The sequence below is a fragment of the Cyprinus carpio genome, chromosome B16 (genome assembly GCF_018340385.1).
Source record: "Cyprinus carpio isolate SPL01 chromosome B16, ASM1834038v1, whole genome shotgun sequence".
Classification (NCBI taxonomy): Eukaryota; Metazoa; Chordata; class Actinopteri; order Cypriniformes; family Cyprinidae; genus Cyprinus; species Cyprinus carpio.
This window is the reverse complement of record NC_056612.1, coordinates 24649033-24674569: the sequence shown is the minus strand read 5'-3', so window position 1 is coordinate 24674569 and position 25537 is coordinate 24649033. Positions and strand designations below refer to the sequence as shown.

The following is a 25537-nucleotide window of genomic DNA, read 5'->3' as shown; positions in this document are numbered from 1 at the left end:
TTTAGTCGCTGTCTAAAATGTCACACTTGATGTGGACTTTTGTGAAGTCTACGAGACCACAGTGTCCCATTTCTCATTTATGATGAAGATGATGGTACTCTTTAGCTTCTTTGTAGCATTTGATCACTGTACCATGATGTTGTTACTCAGTATTTTTGTCCTGTTTTCCAGTACAAATATCTATACATTCTTAAATCAAGATATATTTACTTAAGAAACAAAATGACATAAGATACTTTGTCTTTTTTTCTGAATTTTTAAATTTTTTTTGTCAAAATTAGGCAAGTTTACATTTAATACTAGAACAAATATCTGCCAGTGGAGACAAAAAAATTAACTTAATTCAGAAAAATTTTTCTTTTTGTGATGGTGGTTATTAGTTATTCATCACTTAAATTTTATAGATTTTTTTTTTTTTTTTAGAAAACAAGACAAGTAAATGTATCTTGATTCAAGAATGCTTACATATTTGTATTGGATATATATATTTTTTAGTATAGAGAACTTCTATACTAATATGAAAATGATACTCTCTCAACAGTATTTCAAAAATGGCCAAGAAAGGTGCTCATCAAGGCTTTTGATCATGGTACGAACATATTTTCTTTTTGGAATAACTTCTACATTAAACGGTTAGTTCACCCAAAAAGGAAAATCAAGGCATCCTATGTGTATATGACTTTCTTCTTTCAGACGAATCCAGTTGGAGTTATATTAAAAATCATCCTTGATCTTCCAAGCTTTATAATGGCATTGGTAGGTGTTTTTGTTCAACAGTCCAAAAGAAGTACAATAAAGTGCATCCATCCATATTAAACTGATGCATCTCATTGCTCCCAGGGGGTGAATAAATGCCTCTTGTAGCGAGTTGATGGGTTTTTGTACAAAAAAAAAAAAAAATCCATATTTAAAATTATATAAACAGTTTTGTGTAACTTCTGCTAACTGTCGTACGCATGTTAATGAGAGAATGCCTTTCCGGCGTAGGACGTAGGCGCAGCGCATGCGCATGTGAGTTCTGCGAAAACCAACGTTTGTTTACAGGAGCAAAGGAAGCAAAGTTTCCTTACTTTACCAAAGGAAAACCAGTCTCCTCTTGGCTTCCTCCGAAATTTTTCTTTACAAATCCACTAATTCATGACCGGTATTTGGTTTTGCTGTCTCTCCTCCACACTTCTGCATTCACCACTAATCAATGGCGTGTGGGCAACACATACGTCCTATGTCATCCGCCGGAATGGATTCCACCTACGACAGTTATCATAAGTGAAAGAAAGGTGTTAATAACGTTTTAAATATGGATATTTGTCTTACAGAAGCTCATCGTTTCTCTACAGGAGACCTTTATTCATCCCCCAGAGCTGCGTGAGGCATGTTTTAATACGGATGGATGCACTTTATTGGACTACTTTTGGACTGTTGAACAAAAACACGCCATGCCCATGCCATTATAAAGTTTGGAAGGGGAAGGATAATTTTTAATATAACTCAGATTGCATTTGTCCGAAAGAAGAATGTAATTTACACCTAGGGCTGCCTTGAGGGTGAGTAAAACATGGACTAATTTTCATTTTTGGGTGAACTAACCCTTAAAGATTAAAATGATCCAAAAGCCATTAGAAATGGTCAAGGAACTACCTGCATGTGCATGGGGATCTGCCGCCGCCCGTATTCGCTCTGGTTATGGCGGCTGTAGTCGTCGCTGTAGCTGTGGGAGTGAATGATGCTCGGCTGACCCAGATGAGGGCCAGGTCTGAGGGTGGAGAGGTCCTCGCTGCGGGAGAAGCCGCCGTGGGCAAACTGCGGGATGTAAGTGGGGTGAGAGGCGTCTGGCTCTGGGGCCAGCAGGAGAGGAGGAGGAGGTTGAGCTCGACTGTGCTGGTGGTGAAGCTGAGGCCCGTCAGCAGCAAGGTGGAACAGAGGGTTCTGGAAGGAGAGGGGGTAGCGGAGAGCGGCGGCTTGCTGCTGCTGGGACAGTGAGTCGGTGGTGGTTCCCATCTGGCTCAACCTCAGACCCCCGGACATGCTGGAACCCCCGGATCCGGCCGACATACGCCCTCCGGCACGCAGCTGGCCTCCGAGGCCTCCTCCCAAGCCCGCGAGCCCACCGTAGCTGCCGAGGCCGGCAATCGAGGCCTGGGAAGAGTTGAGCATGTCCCCCATAGACTGCAGGTTAGAGACGCTGTTCATTCTTGAGTCCTGGAGGTCCATCATAGAAACATTTTCATTAACACCTACAGCAGAACCTACGGGCGAGAATGCTGCAGATATCTGCCGAGCTCAGCAGGTGTGGCCGGTTATGAACGTGGCTTGACAGCATGTGTGTATTAACTTGAGGGTTAAAAGGAATCATTCACCCAAAAATGAAATTTTTGTCATTATTCTACTCCCATATGCTGTTATTTTTTTCAGTGGAACTTAGAAGTACAATTTTTATGCTTAAAAGCATGCTGCCATATTTATATTCCATTGCTTTTTATGCATAAAAACAAAGCCAGGTTTTTCTAGAAATAACATCTAGATTTTTGATTAAATAAATATACAGTGGTATACAATATAATACATATTTAAATAATGTATATAAATAATTGCAGTCAGCTTTTACAGGATAAAATTAATGTAACTGAATTCAAAATGAACAAAAAAACAGAACACAACAGAAAAAGTAATACTCAAATTGATTTTTAATGGCTCATTTAAATGTCATTGTTACACTGTGTAAAAAATTGCATTTAAAAAAATCACAAACAAATTACTGATGATAGTTTATAATTTGTTTGACATGACATTTATAACATATTTAAAAACAAAACAATTAATAAGAATTAAAATAAAGACACTCAAATGTCCTAGTAATAATATATAATTGTTGAAATATTTCAACAATGTTAACAAATTAGCATCATCTTTTAAGAAAAATGAAATTAACTGATTTCAAAATAAAAAAACACCATAAAAGTAGTTCATATGACTTAAATTGACTAAGTTACATTTAAATGTCATTGTATCATTGTTTATTGTTTGTGTACAATATTTCCATTGAAAAGAGTCATGTATAATTTGCTGATTATACTTAAATTTTTAAATGATATTTACAGCATCTTAAAAAGACAACAAAAGTTGGCCATGTAATAATGTCAAATATATATTTTTTTAATTTATCAAATATAATGTTCTATATATTATAATATTTAAATAATATAATATATTTTTTTACAATTATATAATATAAAAAAATCATTTCCAACAGCTTTTATATTAGAAAATATAATTTAACTGAATTCGAAACCTTTGTAACAAAGTCAAAAATTTTAAAAATGTATATTTTAAAACTAAAGTGCCTCCGAAATAGACTGCAAAAGCCAAATCAAACGAAAAAAAAAAAAAAAAATGTCACCGTGGGTCAGTCTGAGGCAAAACCTAACATGGCAGGTGACTTTTGCATTTATTTTTTTATTTTTTTAAATTCAATCTGTTAAATCTTAAATTTTAAGAAGACCTGGAATATAGTGCAAAAATAATATGGACTACCTTTACAGTGCTTTTTCAACAGCATTGGTCACTACAAAAAATGCATGTGATGCAGTTTTGCATTTTTGGGTGAACTATTGCTTTTATGTCAGGACCCTGAATCCCAAATGGTGATGCAATATTAAGGTAAAGAATCTCTATCGTAAGTATTGACTGCACCCACATCATCTCGTAGCCCTCTTTCCATGCTTGGATGGTATTTGACTCTGCAGTAAGCAGGTCAGTGGCGCTTCCTTCTCCCACAGGAACAAAGCCAACCCTCAGATTTGCTGGTGAAACGTGTGCTAGGGAGCGAGCTGTTATTCACATGATAATTCGGACCAGACAGCACTGACCATAGTCTTGAAAGATTTCTAAATGAAAGGGGCACCCCCCACCCTATCAGAAGCACTGCCCTGTGGGACTTACCTTTGGGTCTGGATCAGTAATATCAGAACTGCTAGTACAATACGCTGGACTGGAGCGGGCCAGCGGGGGACGGGCGACATAGAAAACGTCTTTAGATGAGGCTCGGTGAGGATGATCGTGGTCTGCAAACCCCCCCATTCCGGGCCGGGGCGGAGGGGCGCCACCACTGGACATGGCAGAGGTTGGAGAGGGCAGGCGAGTGATCTCAACTGAACTATGTGAGATATGAGAAAGTAAAATGGAAAATCATATCCACATTCATTTTCTCTACTAGCAATATTCCTTAAGACATTCACTTAAACTCAATTTCAAAACCTAGCGAGCCATATGATGTGATATTTTTTTTGTTCTTGATTTTTAGTCAATTGTTTATTAAATTGATTAATAAAAGAAAATTTTTATTTTAGTATCATTGATATAATAGCATAGTTTGTTAATATTTTGAATTAGACTTTTAAATTTGTTTTTCTGTTTTGACCTTAATCTTAGTAAAATTTTTGTATTTTTTTTTATGTTTATTAGTGTATCTTTAATGTAGCATTTATTAATATTTATTTGTCAGTTTTAATTTATTTAGTTTTAGTCATTTTATACTTTAAGCTAAACTAAGCAAAAATGATGAATGCTAGCATTTATCTGAATTAAAATAAGGTATATTATTTGATTTCAGATTATTTGTATTTTGTTTCAAGTAATTGAAAAAATATATAAGGTTTTAGTTTTATTTAACAATAATAACCCCCTGTCTGTAAAATTAAATTAAATTAAATTAAATTAAATTAAATTAAATTAAATTAAATTAAATTAAATTAAATTAAATTAAACCAGTATGAAAATATTTGCTTAAGATTATATTTAACAATGTTATTCAATTATCAGTCTTTTTTTTTTTTACGATTCATTTTAAGTGACAGGAAAAAAAAATCTAAATGTTATACTAAAATAACTCCCATAAAAATTAAAATTCACAATTAAATATTTGGACAACTAAACTAAACTAAATGAATACAATAAAATAGAATAAAATAAACTAAAAACTAAAATAAAATGTATTTATATAAAATCTAATTTATGCTCTTACCCATTTTTTAAATACAATATTCTAAATTATTTTATTGTTTCATACAAATGTAATATTATAAAAGACAACATGTTGTTTCCTAAATTAAATAATTGCCTTTTATATAGTTACTGTACTAAAACTACAAATAATGATTAACCTAGTCTCTGAAAAATATAAAAAAATTGTTTTAAAATAGAAAGCAGAATGAAATAGTAGAATATATATATATATATATGAATATATATATATATATATATATATATATATATGTATATATATATCTATAAATATATATATATATATATATGAATATATTTTAAATATTTTTTTTATTTTTGGCCAAGGTGCCTAAAAATACAGACTAAGCAGGCAGCTCACTAGGATTTGGAAAGTAGTTTCTGCAGAGGTGACACACACGTCCAGTAACATACCTGTTGAGGTCCCTCATCATGAGGTTCTGGAACTCAGACGAGACGCCCCTGTTGAAGCTGGGCTTGGAGAGCAGCCTGTCTGTCTGTCTCTCTGGAGGCGGTCTGTCCGTCTGATGACTGGGCTGTCGCTGGAGGTGAGGGTTACGAAGGGCCATGCTGATGTCATTTAGAAGGCGGGGCAATGGTCCGAGTTTGATGATAGCATCCTTTGGCACGGTAAAAACAGACCAAGGAGACCAAACTGATGACCGATTGCAAACGTAAGTAGACAACCACACTCATCCTCATCTAGATTATCAAACCGCATCTACCTTGCTAAGCTGTGCCATGACTTCCCACAAAAGACTGTGCAGGATCGAGAGCTCCCTTCCCAAGTCGATGTAGCCCTCAAAAGCAGCTGCGTTGCTCACGCTGTCGAGATTGGAGATCTCGTACAGGAACTGCTGCATGGAGCCCCACTCCATCTCTAAAAACTCATTCATAAAGCACATGTACTCCTCCTTACTGCCAAACCTGTAACACAGTGAGGAATCGGTAAGGACACAGGGTTTATATGGTCAGCTTTGAATGTTAAGTCAGTGATAATGTGAATGATCATTATGTTCATCATCAGTAACGGCTGCACAGTTTGTTATAGCTCAGTGGTTAACGATCTGGGCTGACAGCCCAGATGTCATAATTTAACCCATAAAACTGAGTTAAATTATGGGGGTGAAGAGATCCCCATCACCATGTTGTACTTGAGCACACTTAAAGTTAAGATGACAGTCCCAGATTTAAGTGTATCATATGTTGATTTGGATGGAACAATAACATTAAAAGCACAAATATCATGATCACAATTAGGGATGCAAAGATATTCAAATTCTGGATGTTAAGGTAACCATGATATTTATTTGTCTAAAAATATTATAAATAAAACACCAAAAACTAAAGTGTGTTACTTTAAATATATCGCTTTAAATCTATTAAAGCATTATCATTTTTAAAGATTAATTTTAAGTGAGCTTTAGTTGATGGCAAATATAATCCAAACATAAAAAATATGGAAAATTAGAATGCCCAATTGAAATGAAATGAAATAAAATAAAATTGAACCAATACATCATGTATTTCAAATCAGAATGAGGAAAATAAAAAATAAAATAAAAAATTGAATATCTAATGTGGAAAATAAAATAAAATAAAATAAAATAAAATAAAATAAAATAAAATAAAATAAAATAATCAGTTGGTAACCAATATGGCCCAAGTGTATCATGCATCCCCAAACAGAACGGTTAAAAGACTAGCATGAGTTTAAGTTACTGTACTCTCATAATACAGCAGAAAATGATGACATGGTAATAAAGTTCGAAGACCTTAGAGAAGTGTGTACTGACTTTGAGAAGTTTGCAAGGTTCTGCACAACTTTGGCTATGAGGGTGAGTGTGCGTGAGGTCTGCTCATCGGGGTACTCCTGTGTGAGGTTGAATAAGGATGGCGACATGACGGCTGGACACAGGAAGCGCAGGAAGAGGGAACCACTGATCAGTCGATCTGCAATGTCTTCTCTTCCCCTCTCAGCACATCGAACACGCCAGGACGCAAACACCTCTTTCAATTCTCTTGGAAACGCACTGGGAGAAACAAATAATACAGATTATTTCCATTTAGATTTAAGCAGCTGGTGTGATATCATGTTTTCACTGCCCCATCATGTATAAGATATTAAAATAAAATGTCAAAATTCATAATGAGGGGTCATGTGCATTGTTATCGATATTTTTCTCAACATATTTCATAAAATTTTCATCATGCAATCTCAAGAAAGATTTTTAAGAAGATCTTCAATCATAGCTATTATTAAATTAATTATTAATTATTAAAAAAGTTTTGTCTCTCAAACTCAAAAGCTGCAAAAATATCACAATGTATCATTTTTACTGTCAAGTGGTGTGGTGCACTTATAAAATATATACAGATTTATTTATTTTGTATTTTTTGGGGGTGAATAGAAAGTTCAAAAAGACCAACATTTATTTGAAAAATAAATATTTTGTGACATTACAAATTATATAAAAAAATTATTAATTTAATGCATCCTTGGGGAGTAAAAATGTTTTACTTGCATAAAACTTTTTAATGGTAGTGTACCACAAAAATATTAAGCAGCACAATTTTTTTAGCGATAAAAATACTACTAAATGTTTCTTGAGCAGCAAATCATCATATTAGAATGATTTCTGAAAGATTATGTGAAACTGAAGACTGATGTTGAAAATTCAGCTGTGCATCACAGGAATAAATTACATTTTTATAACATATTCAACTGAAAAACAGTTATTTTAAATTGTAATAATATTTCATAATATTACAGTTTTTCCTGTGTTTTTGATCAAATAAATGCAGCCTTGGTGAGCATAAGAGATATCTTTCAAAAACAGAAAAAAAAAATAATCCTAATTATTTGATTCCTGCAGTACATCTTGCAGATTTTTCAGCCAGGAAATTTACAGATGGCACATCGATTTAAAAACATTTCCAGACTGTGTGACGGGCCATAAAAGCATGGTCTATTTCACTAACCAATGAGAGTTGACGATTTTGCAGAGTGCCAGCTCACAGCACATCCGGAGGTTGGCTTGATGTTCAGGCAGCACAGAAGGTGGAGTCCTCATTGGGTCGACTTCACAGTTCTCCTCTGACTCATACAGCGCACGGATAAAATCACCTGAATCCAGATGAGACCATTAATGGGTGAGAGTACAGCAGCTGAAACTACCACAACTCTCCAAACAATCTGAGGAAGTTTCACCTAAAACGTCTTTGAGGTACTTATGTCCGATGAGTTTGAGGTACTCTTCTATGGCTTTGGTGGCCAGGGTGTTCTCTCTGAAGATCAGGTGCTCTCGATCGGTAAATCGGTCCACTTCACACATCGCCATGTCTGAAAGAAAATCTGTGCAGAACAAAAGAAGAGACATCTGCAATCACTTCACAGTTACCTGCATATCATTAAACATCTCATATCATTACTGTTGACATATGGAGAGTCTCCAAATAAGTAAGTGATTTTGGAGTGCTCTACACAGACAGCAACGGTGTTGTTATTTTGAACAAAACTAAAACTATTTCAAATTGCTTTGGTAATTGAAATGAAGTTGAAATTAAATATAAATATTAGATAAAATGTAAAACTAAGTTAACTATTAAACTACATTTTAAGTTGAAGTACTGAAACTGCTAAAACTAAGACTAAGGAAAATATATATTTTTAATATTTATATAAAAAAATATATATAATAAAAAAAAACCCAAAGCATAAATTAATAAAACTAAAAATAAAATGAAAAATATAAAAGTATTTTTAATATTTATAAAGAAAAATACAATTGACAAAAATACATAAATTAATACAACTAAAAATAAATGTAAAAAATAAATAAATAAATAAAGATAAAAGTCAATATTCAAAAATGTGGATAAATACTATAATAATATATAAATAATACTGTGTGCCAGACAAATAATACACACGTGTAGAGAGTTTGATGTTTCAACTTACATGCATAACAATACATATCCCTAAAAAATAGATAAAACAGTCTATTTTTAATTAGATTACACTATTTGTGCAATACTTTTTAGTATTAAATGAAATATTAGCAGGTCCACATTATTTTTTTTCTGCATTTTCTCTGATTTAATGGATTTAAACATGGTAATATGTTGCACACACATTTTAAATTCTCCAAAATGTGAAGATAGAATTACACAACATATAAACATATTAGGTAAATTATTAAATTTTAATTATTTTAACAAAATAAATCAAACATTAGCAGGTCATTAGCAGTGTGCTGTTAATTTCTTTCTGATATATGGAATTAAACATGGCAAAATGTTTTACATGGAGCAGAAAGAATCTAATTAGTAGCTGTAAATAACTTTTCAAAAGTATACATAACTATTTCTCGCATCTCATCCATCAACCATTGCATTTACTTTAACTCAGTTTGGCACAATACATTCTGGGATTCTCTTTGTCACAAAACTTTGGTACCAAATTTACGTCAGGAGCATATATATGATGCTCATGCTGTCTGATTAGGCTGCTCACTAGGTTTTAGAACATACTAAATATTCTACATGCAAACAAACATTATTGAACAAAGTGGTACCTTGGCCTTCCCTGTGCTCTGCAGGATGTGCACCAGAGCACAGGCCACTTCCTCTTTGCTCTTGACACTCAGCAGCGGCTCCAGAACGGCGCACAGCGTTCGGTAGTTGTTGGTCACATACTCTGCGAACTCTTTATACAGCTCCATCGGCAGGATGCTCATGGTCTGAAAGCGCGACTTGAGCCGCAGGGAGGCGTTGATGATTTTGCCCCCTCCAACACCGCCACCCTTGGCCAGGACACTGGGCTGAATGACGGGGTACCATTGCTCCACAAACTGACGACCAGTGATGCTGGAAATGGGAATGCTAATCAAGCCCAGGTATGTGCTCTTCTCCTGTTAATGTCAAGAAAATTGACAAAACAAAACGATCAGTCACCATATCAAGAGACATATCAAAGTCCCATCTTTTCATCATAATTTTAAATGGCAATTGCCTTGAAGCATTATTTGCTATCAGTTTTTCGCTTATTTGCATAAAAAAACTGTTTTTAGGAGTCATTTCTATCATCATAACATGTTTTAATATACACACACTTTAATTTTTTTTAATAATTATTAATTTATAAATAATATTACATATAAATGAAATACTATTAATAAATATATATAGTATATGTTGTACAAATATATGTATTCATTATATATACACACATACACATATAATGTATATTAATGTACATTTATATTAGCAAAATAATATTTTTAAATAATAATTCATTTATAAATAATATATACTATTAATATACAATAATTATTTAAATTATAATAATTAATTTACACACACACACACACACACACACACAATAATGAATATACACGTGTGTGTGTTGTGAAAAATGTTATCTATATTCATTATGTATTTTGTTAATATTCTGTTAACTTTTAAATTCATAAATATTAAATAAATAAAAAATACTATTTATATTACATTGCTATATGCTACTATATTTTTTTTTAAATATATAATTACATTTATATTAGCATAAAATATATCCGTTAATTTTTAAATATATTTAATATTTAAAATACATATTTTTTAATATTTACATTTTATTTGATATGCATGCATACAGTTTCGATGTCTTAATTTTGAGTTGTATTTATCAAAAGAGTGTACCTTGCGTCTTTTCTTGTCTGTCTCTTTGTAAAGGTGAAGGCGGAGGTTGCGGACAGCTGGCAGGTTGTTGAACTCGAAGTGCTCACCCCAGAAGACAGTATCAGTTCGGGGTTTGCTGGTGGTGCGGGCGTAAAGCATGTCATCCAAGCACAGCTCACAATAATAGCGCTTTTTGGGTGGGAGTTCACGGGCCTCGATGATCCACAGCTTCAGAACATTGTCGACGCGTCGACTGTTGTCCTGAGTGGGGGAAACACAGATGGTAAAGCCAACACATATTGGCACCATATAAACTGCAGGTGAGGGTGGTGAGAGGGTTTGCAGATCTTTAAATGTGTCGTCAAGCATGCAGACAGACAGCAGAGACTGCGGTGATTTAATGATCTAAACTACTGTTAGTCTAACACCTACAGCGTGTCTAAAGTGCTGGATGGTCTCACAGAATGATGAGTCATTAGAACCATCAAAATGCCACTTTCTACTGACAATCATAGATGCACTAAACATACCCTGAAAAACAGATTTCCAAAGCTCCGGTCCTTTCATTAAAAAATAAAGTGATGATAACATGCTACAGTCATAGTTTCAGATGCTAATACTATGGTATTCGGATATATAACATGTTACTGAGTGATTACCATATTCATATGCCAAGGTTCTTCAAAGATACAAAGGCAGACTGCCATAATAAATCGCCTGATAACAGTTCGTTCTTTTTACATGCTGTTTAGTAGTGGCACATCTGTAAGTTTAGAAGACTAACAGACTGTGTGGAAAAACATTCAAATAATGTCAATTCACTGAACAGCTGTACAGAAAATAAAGCTGGAAAAAATATCTGTAAATCTGTAAATTCTGTTCATTCTAAAACAATAAATAGCAAATTAGCCAACTCAATTATTGAAATTATAATAATTATTATTATTCATTATCATTATTAATTCATTATCATTATTAATATAAAGTATAACTTATGTTAATATGTTTATATTAGTATTTATAATAATATATGTATTATTGATAATAATAATAATACATTTAGATTTATAATATTTACATATGATCCGAATTTCTATCCATGCTAAAATAATAAATAGCAATTATTATTATTATTAAATGAACAAAGGATGTGTAATACGAATATATTTACATTTATAGTATTTATATCTATATGGTCTGAATTTCTGCCCAACCTATAATAATAATAATAATAATAATAATAATAATAATAATAATGTCTTAATATTTAACAAATAAAAAGTACTGATAGTGGATATCTAGCTTACTTGCTACTAAATGTCTTAAAATTAGAATATCTTTTAAAACATTAGTGAACACATGGTGACTATCTGTGACTATGTCAAAGAAACAATGGTTAACACATGTCATTCCTATGGTACATGTCCAAAATCATGGTATTACCATGGTACCATATGTTCAAATAATGTTTTTTTGTCAGTGAGTGCTTTAGTGGCTTGCTGTGAACTAATAAATGATGCACATCTGTGCTTTTGTCTCTAACTTCAGAAACTTCAACTAATCAGCTAATAAACCAGACTAATGAACACCCTTGGTCTGTCCTCGTTTATTGTAATATTGTCAATGCATCTGTTGCGAGACTGAGCTGGCTGATCATTTTTGGATGCCCGTGTCATGTTCTCCATGCAACATGATTGAGCCCAAACTCCCGCTGCCTGAACATCTGGACGAGTCAATCCACAGCACTCTCTTTTTTTTAAAGCCCACCCATTCAAAACCCCCAAGACAGACACAGCCAGCAGACATCTGCAGGAGGATCCAGTATTCTGCACTGGCCTTTGGGATAAATATTATCTAAGCATAGCAGATTAATAAAGAAAGTGTTTAATAAGGCAGACCAGCACATGAAGCCTTTTCAAGTTCATTCAGGAATCCCACAAATAGCAGTAGAAGCTTAAATGAGTATAAAGATGGAAATGACAGGAGAGGTTGTTACTGGAGTAGACTGATGCAGTCATGGAAGAAGAGAGCTCCTCTTTTCTTTTTCTTCTTTACACTCACTTTGTTTGGTTTGACAGCTCTCTGCAGATTCTCTATCCATTTGTCTCGCTCCGCGGCCGACCGACAGGCAAAACACTTTGTTCCTGAAGTGGTTATCACCTAAGGAAAGGAATAATGAGTTTCACTATTTCAACCATCAGCATAATTATAATGATAAGAAAGAGCAACAAAATTCCTTGGGGGAAATGGAGTTGATATAGTCATGCATTTGATGATTTAAGATGAAATGTGTGATTTCTATGTCACCAGTGGCACCAAGTGAAACGGACAGAAAATTCATAGATTTCATTCGTTGTTCTTCATTTAATAGCAATAACAGCAATAGATAGAATGATAGACAGAATGACAGATAGATAGACAGATAGATATGTGAAAATTAGAACTGTTCTAAGTTTTTAATGCTATTTTTAATAAACATCTGGTAGATCCTGTAAGGATCATGCAGCTTCTGAGTCTGAAGTATATAGTTTGCTGTAGATCACCTCAAAGCAGTACTCCTGTCCCAGTATACTGGAGTGAACAGGCTTGATGACCGCATCTTCATCAAGTGTCAAATCCAAGGCCTCGGCTGCGCTGCTGGGAGACAGCAAAGACTCATGGGAGTGTGATTCTTTGAAGCTCTGCATCAGACGAGTCCTGTGAGGGAGCAAGAACAGCAGGGCTGAGAAAGAAGACGCTCACAGGTTGAGCTCACATCACACACCTACATGACGAGGTCAGTATACTTCATTTGATATTACACAAGTCAAGTTTCTTCAGAAGTCCCTTTTCTGTGATTTATGGGGAACAACATCAGCGTCTATCATCAATCGTGAGATAAATCATGAGCGAATGAACAATTGTGGAGAATTCACTAAAAATTAATGGCACTTAACACAATTTGTACATTGCGATTTTCTCAAATATACACTGCCTATCCATATATGAAAAATACTACTTTGATTAATAAAAATTCTTCACAATCGTCACTTAAAAAAAAATAAAATCTGTTTCTGCTTGCTTTCCAACAGTTTAATGTTAATATAACGCTAAAATAATGCTAAAATCATCTAAAATTAGCCCAGTTTTTAAAAATGAGGTGTTGTTTGTGAAGAAAAGAGTGACAATGACATAAATATCCCAAGATATCGTTGATTTAAGTGCATTTTTGCATTTGGTTAAACTGGATTGTGGGTAATAAGAAAATAGGGCGAAAGTTTTGCATTAAAATAAAATTTACAAACACTGTGTTTAGATTATAGTTTTAGGAAAATGCTAAAAAAAAGTGCAGTTGCACATCTGGATATATGAAAAAGATGCTACATTGATTAAATTGCCAATTATTGTTGTTTTTCAATAAAATTCTGTTTCTGTCTGCTTTCCATAGGTGGAAATGTAAAAAGTAACACTTTTTTTATATAGAATATTAACATTTTTGGAATAAAGTACTAAAGCCATTTAAACTTAACTTAATTTACAAAAAAAAAAAAAAGTTTGTTAATGACTAAAATACTCAAGGTCAATTTGATTTGATTGGTTAAGCTGAATTGTGGTTAATTAGCGAAGAGTTTATTGAATTCAACCCTAAATATGTTCAAAAAAGTTTTACTTGCATACATGCAGACAGTTTCTAACCTGTCTCAGCACAAACATGAGCACATTTATGCCGCATAACAACAAACATACATACATTTACCTCTCTGTACCCCCCCCCCACACACACACTCACTTCGCAGTTTACAGCCACAAACCCTTGAACGAGCTGAAGAGAAGATTGACAAGCTTATCGAGAAGTACGATGATATAAACATCAAAAGAAAAAGTATAAGATAAATTGTTAGATCCCTACTAGTGATGTATCGCTTCCCCTGCGTCTTCTGAGACTCACTGTATATGTATACATTCAGCCTCACAGCGTGAAGTACATACAGTGTGGGAGAGAGAGAGAGAAAGAGATGGAAGGTATAAAAATAGACCCAAAGGAGTGAGTCAGAATGAAATAAATGATAGAGCGAGTGGAGGAGGAAGGGGGAGAGAGAGAGAGAGAGACATTGAGAGTAGTGAGACAGCGAGAGACATCTCAGTGGAAATCAAAATGTTACGTAAACCATGGGAACTGAAAGGAGGAAGACAAAGACGGCTCTATCTATCTATCTATCTATCTATCTATCTATCTATCTATCTATCTATCTATCTATCTATCTATCTATCTATCTATCTATCTATCTATCCATCCATCCATCCATACATCCATCTATCCATCCATACATCGATACATCTATCTATCCATCCATCCCTCCATCCATCCATCCATCCATCCATCCATCCCTCTGTCCATCCATACATCCATGCATCCTCCATCCATCTATCCATCCCATATATTTTACTTTTTTAAATTTAATTTGAGTTTTTAAGTAATACTTTACTATTTCTTTGAAAATGATACATTTATTTAGCAAGGATGCATTAAAGTGATGAATTGTGACGGATATTTCTAATGTTACTATAGATATATATTTCAAATGAATGCTAAACTTTTGAAGCTTCTATTAATAAAATAATCCTTTAAAAATGATCACGGTTTACACAAAGAATAAGTAGCTCAACTGTTTTTACTATTGATAATAATAAGACATCATTCTTGATCAGCAAATCATCATTAGAATGATTTCTGAAAGATTGTGTGACGACTGAAAATTCAGAATTACCATCACAATTATAAATTATATCATATAACATATATTTAAACAGAAAACAATTATTTTCTGTAATATTTATTGCATTTTGTAATATTTCACAAGATTATTTCACATCATTGTATTTTTATTAAAATAAAAAATATTTATTAGTGAGCATAAAATGATGAAACAGTATTTTTAAAATAAATATTTACATATTTTTTGTATTTGTATTACCATTCAAAAGGCAGTTAAATTACATTGCAAAATAATAAGTGAACATCCAAAAAAAAAAAAATTTTGCAATGAAATGTCAAACTGATAAGCAGGGTGCATTTGATTTGATGTATTTTAACTTGCATTGTACTTTTTTTTTTTTTTTTTTACATAACCTTCCTCCTTTATATGTGGCTTTTAAGCAGGTAAGGAGACTCAAGAGCAGGCAGCAAGAAAGAAAAGTGGGATTATTCTTCTTGGAAAGCTATTTAGTAACTGAGACGAACAAAGACGTATATTTCTGTCTGCTCATCACACAAAGCTCTCATATGAGTCACTTTTATGGAGCTTTTTATCTTTTATTCAGCCTGACAGAATAAATCACCATTAACTTTTATTTATGTGGAAAATAACCACTTGGACGTTCTCCAAAGATCCTCATTTTAGGTTTGGAACGACATGAGGGTGAAGAAATGATGAAGTATCCCATTCACATCTACACAAACAAGCTTTTGGGATGAGGTCAGTCAAATCCAAAAGATAAGTGAGTTTTCTACACCAAATTCCAACACATAATTACTGGCATATTGAATTTGTGTCATATTTAAATCATCCTGACTATCAGTTCTCTTTGAGATCAGGTGGATTATATCACGATTACATTCCAAAATGAAAAACAGCATAAGAAACGCAGTCTTCCTCTGAGACACCGTTCACAGCACTGAAATTCTGCCCCCACGCTGTCACTCCAGATGTTAGACTCCATTCGTGCATCACATGACAATCCAGCTCACTATGGTTCCAGTTAAGGGCTGAATCAAATTATATGAAAGAGGAGTTGTCTGTTTGAATTACTCAAAGCGGTCAGCAGCCCGGCCTTTATTTCAAAGCTACAACGCAGTGAAAACTGCCTCTTTGAAAAGGAAACATCACTAAAGCTTCCCTGTCCGAACTGAGCAGGAACTTCAAAAACCACAACCTGCCTTTTTCTGGAAGACCACAGGTTGACCGTGGGTGAGATATGAATAAATGAATGAATAAACCATGACGAGAGCACCTCAGCACCTGTCGGGATGCTTGAAGACGGATAATAAGGAACCAGATTGAGAGATATTGAATTGGAGTGCAAACCCGCATTTAACGGAGCAGTTCATCTAAAAATGATGACTTGCTGACCTCTATTTTATTCCAATCTCACATCTTTTAATTTTTTTATGAAACACAAAACGACTCCTTCACTAGATATATATATATATATATGACTATATGTTTATAATGACTTAAACATTTTAGTGTTTGTCACATAAAGCTACCATACACTCTTAAAAAGAAAGGTGTTTAAAATGTTCTTCACAGTGATGCCATAAAAGAACCATTTCTGGTTCCACAAAGAACCATTCAGGCAAAGGTTCTTTAAAGAATCTTTTCTAATCTTTTTACAATAAAACAGTAAACGGTAGCCACTAGTATGGGAAAAATACTATAAATGTCAAGTTAGGTAACCAACAAATATAATTTTCTGTTCAACAGAAGAAAGGAGCTGTGAAACAAGTTGAAGGTGAGTAAATGATGACAGAATTTTCTTTTTTGGGTGAACTGTACTCATTCACAGCAAAGAGGCTTTGAAGTGGAATATCATGACACAGCAGTGTTTCTACATGCAGTTAAGGGAGCAAGAGTTAGGACGGTACCGGTCTTGGTCGGCGCTGCGGAAACGAGGGAGGATCATGTGGCGGAAGCTGCTGGTTCGGTCCAGTTTGGGCTGACTCTTGGCCCGTTTAATGGACCCCTTCAGTCTTCTACTGAGGAAACTCTGAGAAAAAGAACAGACTCTGAATTAATATGCATGACCACAGAACACAAACCTAAGGAATGGATTTGGATTGCATAGTCAGATAGTAGAAAACACAAACACAGGCAATATTTGCCCCCTTGAAGTGAATTTTTTTTTTTACTTCCACCTTTTTTTCTTTTTTTCTTTTTTCTTACTACAACAGCTATATAAACCATCTAAAACACAATGTGCAGGAAGTTATGTCAAATACTTTACAGATAAAGTATTATAACATTGAAAAACTACATGCTTCATCTTTAGCCAAGCTTTTGTGATAATGATAAAAAAAAGACAAAAAATGGAATAAACTATTTTGAAATTAACTATTTTTTAATAAAATATTTTAAAAAATGCAAAAAAAAATCATTAAAATGTTATATATTTTATAAATAATTTTTCATATAAATATTATTTATAAAATAATTTTGATATGTATTATTTTACTAAAAAAGTCTAAATGCAGTAAAGTGTAAAAAATAACTTTCATATGTATTTATATTTTATATAATATTTAGTATTTACATTTATATTATTGTTTATACACACACACAATTTATACATATTTAAATATATTTATTATAAATTTTAAAATTACTTTTTAAAATAATTGCTTATTTTATTATTAATAATGGAAAGTATTATAACATTAATTGAGCATATTTTTAAAAAGCAATTCTTTATTATATTTTTATTATATTTATTATTACATTAAATTTTTACATCAAATATTTTTAATTACATTAAAAAACTGAATAAAGTTTTAAAAAGTGTATATATATTTTTAAACATTTAATTAGAATTATATGTTAATAATAGAAAGTATTATAACATTTAATGAGCATATGTAAAATGAAACAAATATATTTAAAAAGCAACTCTTTATTATATTTTTTATTACATTAAAAAGACAAAATGGAATAAAGTTTAAAATTTGTTATATATTTAATTTGAATTAATATTAAATATTAATATTATATATATATATATATATATATATATATATATATATATATATATATATATATATATATATATATATATATATACGTAATTCTAATATTAATTAGATACGCAGATGTAAAATTGTGGTGCAACTGATTGAAATGATTTTCCTTTGCTGGTGGCAAAACAGTCCAGCAATGTTGCACTATCCACATTTAACCAATAGTGGGAAGTGTTGCTTCATAAATATTTCCTGACGCCTACAGTAAGAACAGACTGGCAACAGCAGGCAAGAGGTTAACACCACAGCAGAATAAAAAGACCTCAGATCTCACTGTGTTCGTAATGCTTTCGTAAGACGTGCAATCTCAGATAAAACCTGAAAAGACACAACCCATCAACAGATGAATGTTTAGACACAGCAGATGAAGCTGTGAAAACTCTTCTCCTCCGTGATGATTATAGTTTTTGCTAGCCGGCAGTGTATTGGTATTCCTCAAACATTCTGGCTAGGGGGCTCATTTTAAACTAGTAACCCTTTAGTATCAAACTTGCACAATTAAATTCAGCCCAAACTACTCACCCATCTCAAACTGTCATTCAACCTTGTTTCATCCTCAGGTGTGCTATCTATTTTTAGTTTTTGTAAACTTACAAATATATTCAGATTACATTTTGAAAAGCTCTGATTTGGAAAGCAGTTCCAAAGCCTAAAACTTACCCAAAACTTTGCTGCCTTGCAAGAACTGTTATTTCCTTCAGGAAATGCAAATCTAGTCAATTCTGCGGCCCTAAATGAGCTCTATGTTTCTAAGCAGAATTTAGATTAATTTCAAAAAGGAATGATATTAAGACTCTATGTGGTTTTGTGTCTCCATGAAAGTGAGAATAATTTAATAAAAAGAGACTTTAAGAAATGCATTTATGCACTTTTCTTAACCTAAAAAAATAGATCTGATTACCAATGAAATATTAAGCATGTAAAGCATGTATTACAGTTTCACATCATTGGAGTGCCTCTCATTTACTATCGCAGTCATTTGCAGCAAACAGAGTTTTGGCCAAACTGTTATGCTAATACAATCATTAGTAGTATGCTAAAGTAAGCATAAATATTACTATTGCTCACACTTGAACAAGCACTTTTTTTAACTTGCCACTTGTCCTACATTGTTTGTTTGACAGTTTCAATGCTGTCTCAATTCATAGGACAACTTACTTATTTTATTACTTATTTTTTTTTTTTTACAATTTTTGTGTAGCACACAAAAAAAGGGGAATAGTCATATCTAGAGGCAGAAAAGTACAGATGGACTCTTGGCAGGGCCAATAAGCAACCAAACAGTGATTAGAAATGAACTTTTTTTTTATTCAAAGAAAAAACTTTGAATTGAATTGACTTCTATTTATTTTTTTCACTGAATTTTTTTTTACCCAGAAATTGCTAGTAAATGTAACAAATAAACACAGAGAAGTAATACACTGAAGTAAATGAAAAAATAATTGAGTGGAAAGACTTCAGGTTAAATATACTCCAATAATCTTTGTTTTTTGAAAATAATACATTTTCATATTATTAGTTATATTTTTGCAGTAAAATGTTACTTTTTAACCACTGTTTCTGTAAAAAGGGGCAGTTATGGATAATCATGTCCAAAACAATTAATTTAGAATAATTGATCTGTGGTTGCAATGCTTGAGTTTTATTATTTTATTGTATTTTCCGTGGCACTTCAATCCCTGAGCATTTGAATTAAACCGGGAGATTAAACCTAAACAAAAGTCATTGTGTTCATTCTAATTTAAACAGACAAAAAGGTCTACATTAGTTTATCACTAAAGAGAGAGAGAGAGAGTGAGAAAGAAACAATATCATTTTGTATTTTGGCAGAAACTGTAGCTGCTATGGTACATTTTCATTATTTTTTGTTTTAAGAATACTTTTCATGCTGCTAAAATGCATTAGATTTTAACTGGGACACTAAATAAAAGTCTTTGTGTTTGTTTTATTATTAAACAGACAAAATGATTAAACTAGTTCATCGCAGAGTAACAATATTGTATAATTTTTTGGCAGAATCTGCAGCTGCAATTGTACATTTCCATTATTTTTTAGTTTTAAAGAGACAGTTCACCCAGAAATGTAAAATTCTGTCAGATATAATGGAAGTCAATGGCTGCCGTCAACTACTTGGTTACCAACATTCTTTCAAATATCTTCTTTTGTGCTCGACAGAAAAAAGAAGCTCATACCAGTTTAGATCAACTTGAGGGTGACCAAACGATAGCAAAATTTTCATTTTTGGTTGAACTATCCCTTTAAAAGTATTTTCCAACACTTGAATTACGAGAGACACTAAACCTACATAAAGGTCTTCATGTTCATCCAACTTTACACAGACAAAAAGGTCTACATTAGTTTATCACCAAAAAAGAAACAGTACTGTATTTTGGCAGAATCTGTAGCTGCAAAGGTACATTTTCATTTTATTTTATTTTTTTCAGTTTTAAAGGGACAGTTCATCCAAAAATGAAAATATAATGGAAGTCAGTGGCTACCCACAACTATTTGGTTGCCAACATTCTTTTAAATACCCTCTTTTGTGTTCAACAGAAGAAAGAAACCACTTAAGGTTAAGCAAATGAGAACAGAATTTTCATTTTTGGTTGAACTATCCCTTTAAATATCTGCCAAGCCACTCAAATCCCTGAACACTTGAATTAAACCGGGACACTAAAAAGTCTTCACATTCATCCTATTATTAAACAGACAAAAAGGTCTCCACTGGTTTATCGCAAAGAAATTGGCCCTTCCATCTGATGAACTCAGACATAATGACTCAGTCATTGGCTAGGGAACAGATGAACATGTTTGCTTCCTGCGTGACTAACTGTTTGTCTAACACCTCAGAGCCGCTCGAACCCACAGCACAGGCCGAGCTCGGCTGTTAGATAACCTACCTCAAGAGAGGGCAGAGCCGCCACACTGGGTATGGTCCCTGGATTAGAACCCACAACCTTCCACTCACCAGCAGCCCAATGAGAGAGTGGGACAGAGGGAGGGAGAGTCAGAGAGACGCTCGGGGAGAGCGGCAGGGAACGGGGGAGCGGAGGGGAGCTGACTCTCTTCTGGGACTGTGAAGAGGAGAGGCCGGTGGAGGGAGACTGGGGCAGAGGTGCGAACGGGAGCGGGGGGGAGGGGGGGGGGGGAGGGGGTCCGGGGAGGGTTGGAGGGGTACTCACAGATTGTCGGAAGGGTTGTGGGGGGGCAGTGGGTGGGATCTCCATGCTTGGCTGCTTCCCGGTGGCGATGCTCTTCCGCCGGAGCCGAGCGTTGTCTGCAAGAGAGAGCCAGAGCAAAGTATCACAACCAACGGCAGATAATGTAACGAAAGGCTGGAAAACAATGACATTTGCACAGATTTTTGCTTTGATTTGCAGTATAGAAAGTCTGAGCTAGTCTGCAAATTTTGGGTGGTCAGAGATTTTTCTTAATGTATGATGACTCTGCAGACTCTGACTCTGAGTCCATCCAGTCAGAGGATATCACTCATGTTTACATTTGAGCTGATTTTAGAAATGTGTTAATAGATTTTAATAGGGCCAATTTTACTAAACGGGGCAAATTAGCAATTCTAAAATAGTGCCGACGGGTGTGGACATTTCTGCGGGTGATTTACTGACAATATGTGTGAAAAAAAATCCTCTCCTTTCTGACACACACTCTCTGATCTCTGCGCTGTCTCCTTCTGGCAACAACAAATGCAACCATTTCAAGTGCCAAATAGTTTAACACGTGCTTTTTTGGGCATTAATTAACGGCACAAATACCAATAATATTTTAACGCCAAAAGACGGTTTGCGTTGGGACAAGCTGTTAGTAAATCTGGCCCATAGTATCATATAGTTTATAGTTAAAACTATTAAAATTGGTTTTATTAACTGAAATAATAAAATAAAATAAAATAAAATTTGACAAAAAAACAAAACAAAAAACTATACCTTAAAAACATAAATGAAAAAGAGAAATGTTGCAACAAACTGAAATAACAAAATTTAAAAAAAAGTTCTTGAAAGTACAAAAATTACTAAAACTAAAATTAAAATAAATTAAAGGCAAATAGAAATATATAAAAAATGAATAAAAACCATAAGAGCACAGAACAAAACTACTAAAACTTAAACTAAACTTAAAATGAAAATATAAAAAATACAAGCTTATTCAAATTAATAAAAACTGTAATAGCACATATTGTAAGCTTATAAAATGAATAAATCACCCAACAGTGTAAATTAATAATTAATTTTTATTTCAGTGAATTTTAATTTTTTCCTCACTTTTAATATCTAAATGAAATAGAATTTTTGACAAACATGTTAAAAAAAGTTGTTCATTTATATGCCATAAAGACATGCAGTTATTTTATTCTACATGATGGCCATCATGTTAACATGATTATAAATGCACTATTTGCTTTATACATTCAGATGTGGATTAAATAAATCATGGGTGATAAATAAACCTGTAAATGGGGTTCATACCCTCATACAGTATCACAGCAAAACTGCCAAATCTGAGTAAAAGTTGCTTGAGTTACTTGTCAGTTACGAGCCATTTTGTAACCCAATACATCTTAGATCACAAATTAGGAAAGACGGACTGACATTCACTGATGTAATCAATGATATCTGTCATTAATCACATTAATTTGAACAACTTTTTAGTGGAAAATTTATCATGAAAAGACATATTTTGTCATGTATTTGTTGCATTAAGACACAAAAACAACAATATGAGCAAAAAATCAATGTGGCTTTTCTTTACGTTTTTGTGCCAGGTTGCATTTCAGTGAGAGACGGAGTCTGGCTCATCTCGTATATGATGCTGCGAGTGACACTATGGCTCTGTCCCAAAACCAAGTGGACTGCCAATGTAGGCAGCTTTCCCAACGCAAAGGCTGTTCCAAAAGGTAAGATACCTTCTTTTGGCTGCTGTGGTGAAGGCAATCCCATAATGCATTTCAAAAAGCATCAATCCATCTAAAATGGCAAATTAAGCAAAAGAAATGTCAGCAATGCAAAAAACATTAATAATATTATGCAATGGACTACTTATTGTTTATTTAAGTGTTCTATGTACAGCATTTTTTTTTTTTTTTACTATTCCAAAGCAATCACTTACAGTATGAGTATGAATTCAAGTTGGTTGTGGAACAGAGCCAATGATCTGTTCAAAAATCTGTTCTAAATAATGTATTTTTTATAAAATGTAAAGTGTGTGTGTATATATATATAATATATATATATATATATATATATATATATATATATATATATATATATATATATATATATATATACATACACACACACACACACACACACATATATGTAATATAAGTATGTGTATATGTATATAACATGTATATATATATACTGTATACACACTCATTAAGGATTTATTTGATTGAAAATACAGTAATAACAGCAAAATTGTTAAATAATATCACAATTTAAAATAACTGTTTTTGTACTGTACTATATTTTACAATGTAATTTATTCTTATAATGTAAAGCTGAATTTTCAGCATCATTACAGTCTTCAAATCTTCAAAATGTGCTCTTGTAGCTCAAGTGGTAGAGCATTGTGTTACGAAGTGCAAGGTTGGGGGTTCGATTCCCTGGGAACACATGATAGGTAAAAATTGATAGCCTGAATGCACTGTAAGTCGCTTTGGATAAAAGCGTCTGCTAAATGCATAAATTTAATTTTTAATTTAATTTAATTTCTTCAGAGTCACATGATCTTTCTGAAATCAATCTAATATCTTAGAAACAGAAAATCAGAAACCGTTTGTAACATTATATATATATATATATTTACTTTCACTTTAACATTACTTTAATATGTCAAAACTGTCAAACTTTTAAATGATATGATTATATATATATATGTGTGTGTGTGTGTATACAGTATATATATATATATATATATATACATACATATATATATATATATATATATATATATATACACGTGTTATATACATATACACATACTTATATTACATATATGTGTGTGTGTGTGTGTGTGTGTGTGTGTGTGTGTATATATTATTCATAAACTAATACAAAAAATGTACAATACAATTTCATGACCAGTAAGCAATGTTTATGGCCAGTAAATGTTCACAATTAAACTGCTCTTTTGGCAGACATGGCAAGTTAATTTTGAACCATGAAAATTACACAAGCAGCAAGGAAAATGGCAAAACAATAAGAAATAAAACAGCCTAACTGCAGGCACAAGAGACAGGCACTTGCAAACAAAGTGCTTATTGACTGGCGTCCTTGAGTGAGTACCAGATACAGAAGCGCAGTCATTGGCAGAGCTGCAGACACGACTATTGCTCAGGAACGTTAAGTCATTAAAATAAGACCAACAGAAACAAATGAATGGACGGTTTAATGAACGTAGAGGTGCTGGGAGGGGAACAGACTGAAAGCAGTAGTCCTCCACCATCAAACCATCCGTCTCTCCTGCTGGCTGCTGTGATAACCCTCCCATAAATCTGAGTGTAAATACCCACCGTCTCTCCAGCCAATGCAATCTGTCTCTCTCTCTCAATCTCTGAAGCTCACACACACACACACACTGACACAGCCATACAGTTCTCTCGCCTAACACCCACGCAACTCTTTTACATAAATCAAACAGTGTATTTATCCATCTCTCTGCCTCGCTCTTTTTTATGAGAGCATTTTCCTTCTCCTCACCTCTCACATTCCTTCCCAGTCCATTCTCTGCACTTTAATCTCCTCACTTTCTTCCGTCTCTTCATGATCTTACACATCAGACCCCAAATCTCAAAATCTCTCCTCCTGATCTGATGTTCCCTCTCCTGATGCACAGCCTCGACTGAGCTGATTTTACAGTTCTTATTATGTAATCCATCAGTTATAGTCAAACATATTTTACATACTGATTCATCTGAGGCCACTATTCTTGATCATACTGTCTCTTGACTACGTTTGGCAAACTTGAACTGGTTCTGTAATACTCTAAGCAAATAATTTCCACTAACAGGTTTGTGTGTGTGTGTGTGTGTGTGTGTGTGTGTGTGTGTGTGTG

General features: G+C 33.4%; 1 protein-coding gene across 3 annotated transcripts in view; it reads right to left on the bottom strand.

Annotated features, from left to right (window-relative positions):
- LOC109106640 (ras/Rap GTPase-activating protein SynGAP-like) overlaps positions 1–25537 on the bottom strand; it is a 108157-nt gene that overhangs the window by 10217 nt on the left and 72403 nt on the right. Inside the window, exons 4-16 of one of the 3 annotated variants that reach the window (XM_042741666.1) lie at positions 21649–21743; positions 17321–17442; positions 13239–13392; positions 12757–12855; positions 10717–10956; positions 9597–9932; positions 8231–8375; positions 8002–8146; positions 6816–7052; positions 5745–5946; positions 5434–5639; positions 3940–4153; positions 1639–2199 (exon numbers count right to left, since the gene is read on the bottom strand). In XM_042741666.1, coding sequence (XP_042597600.1) covers positions 1639–2199; positions 3940–4153; positions 5434–5639; positions 5745–5946; positions 6816–7052; positions 8002–8146; positions 8231–8375; positions 9597–9932; positions 10717–10956; positions 12757–12855; positions 13239–13392; positions 17321–17442; positions 21649–21743 — 2756 coding nt within the window. The remainder of the gene's footprint in view (positions 1–1638; positions 2200–3939; positions 4154–5433; positions 5640–5744; positions 5947–6815; positions 7053–8001; positions 8147–8230; positions 8376–9596; positions 9933–10716; positions 10957–12756; positions 12856–13238; positions 13393–17320; positions 17443–21648; positions 21744–25537) is intronic. The other 2 variants (XM_042741667.1, XM_042741668.1) reach the window with 2 other exon arrangements.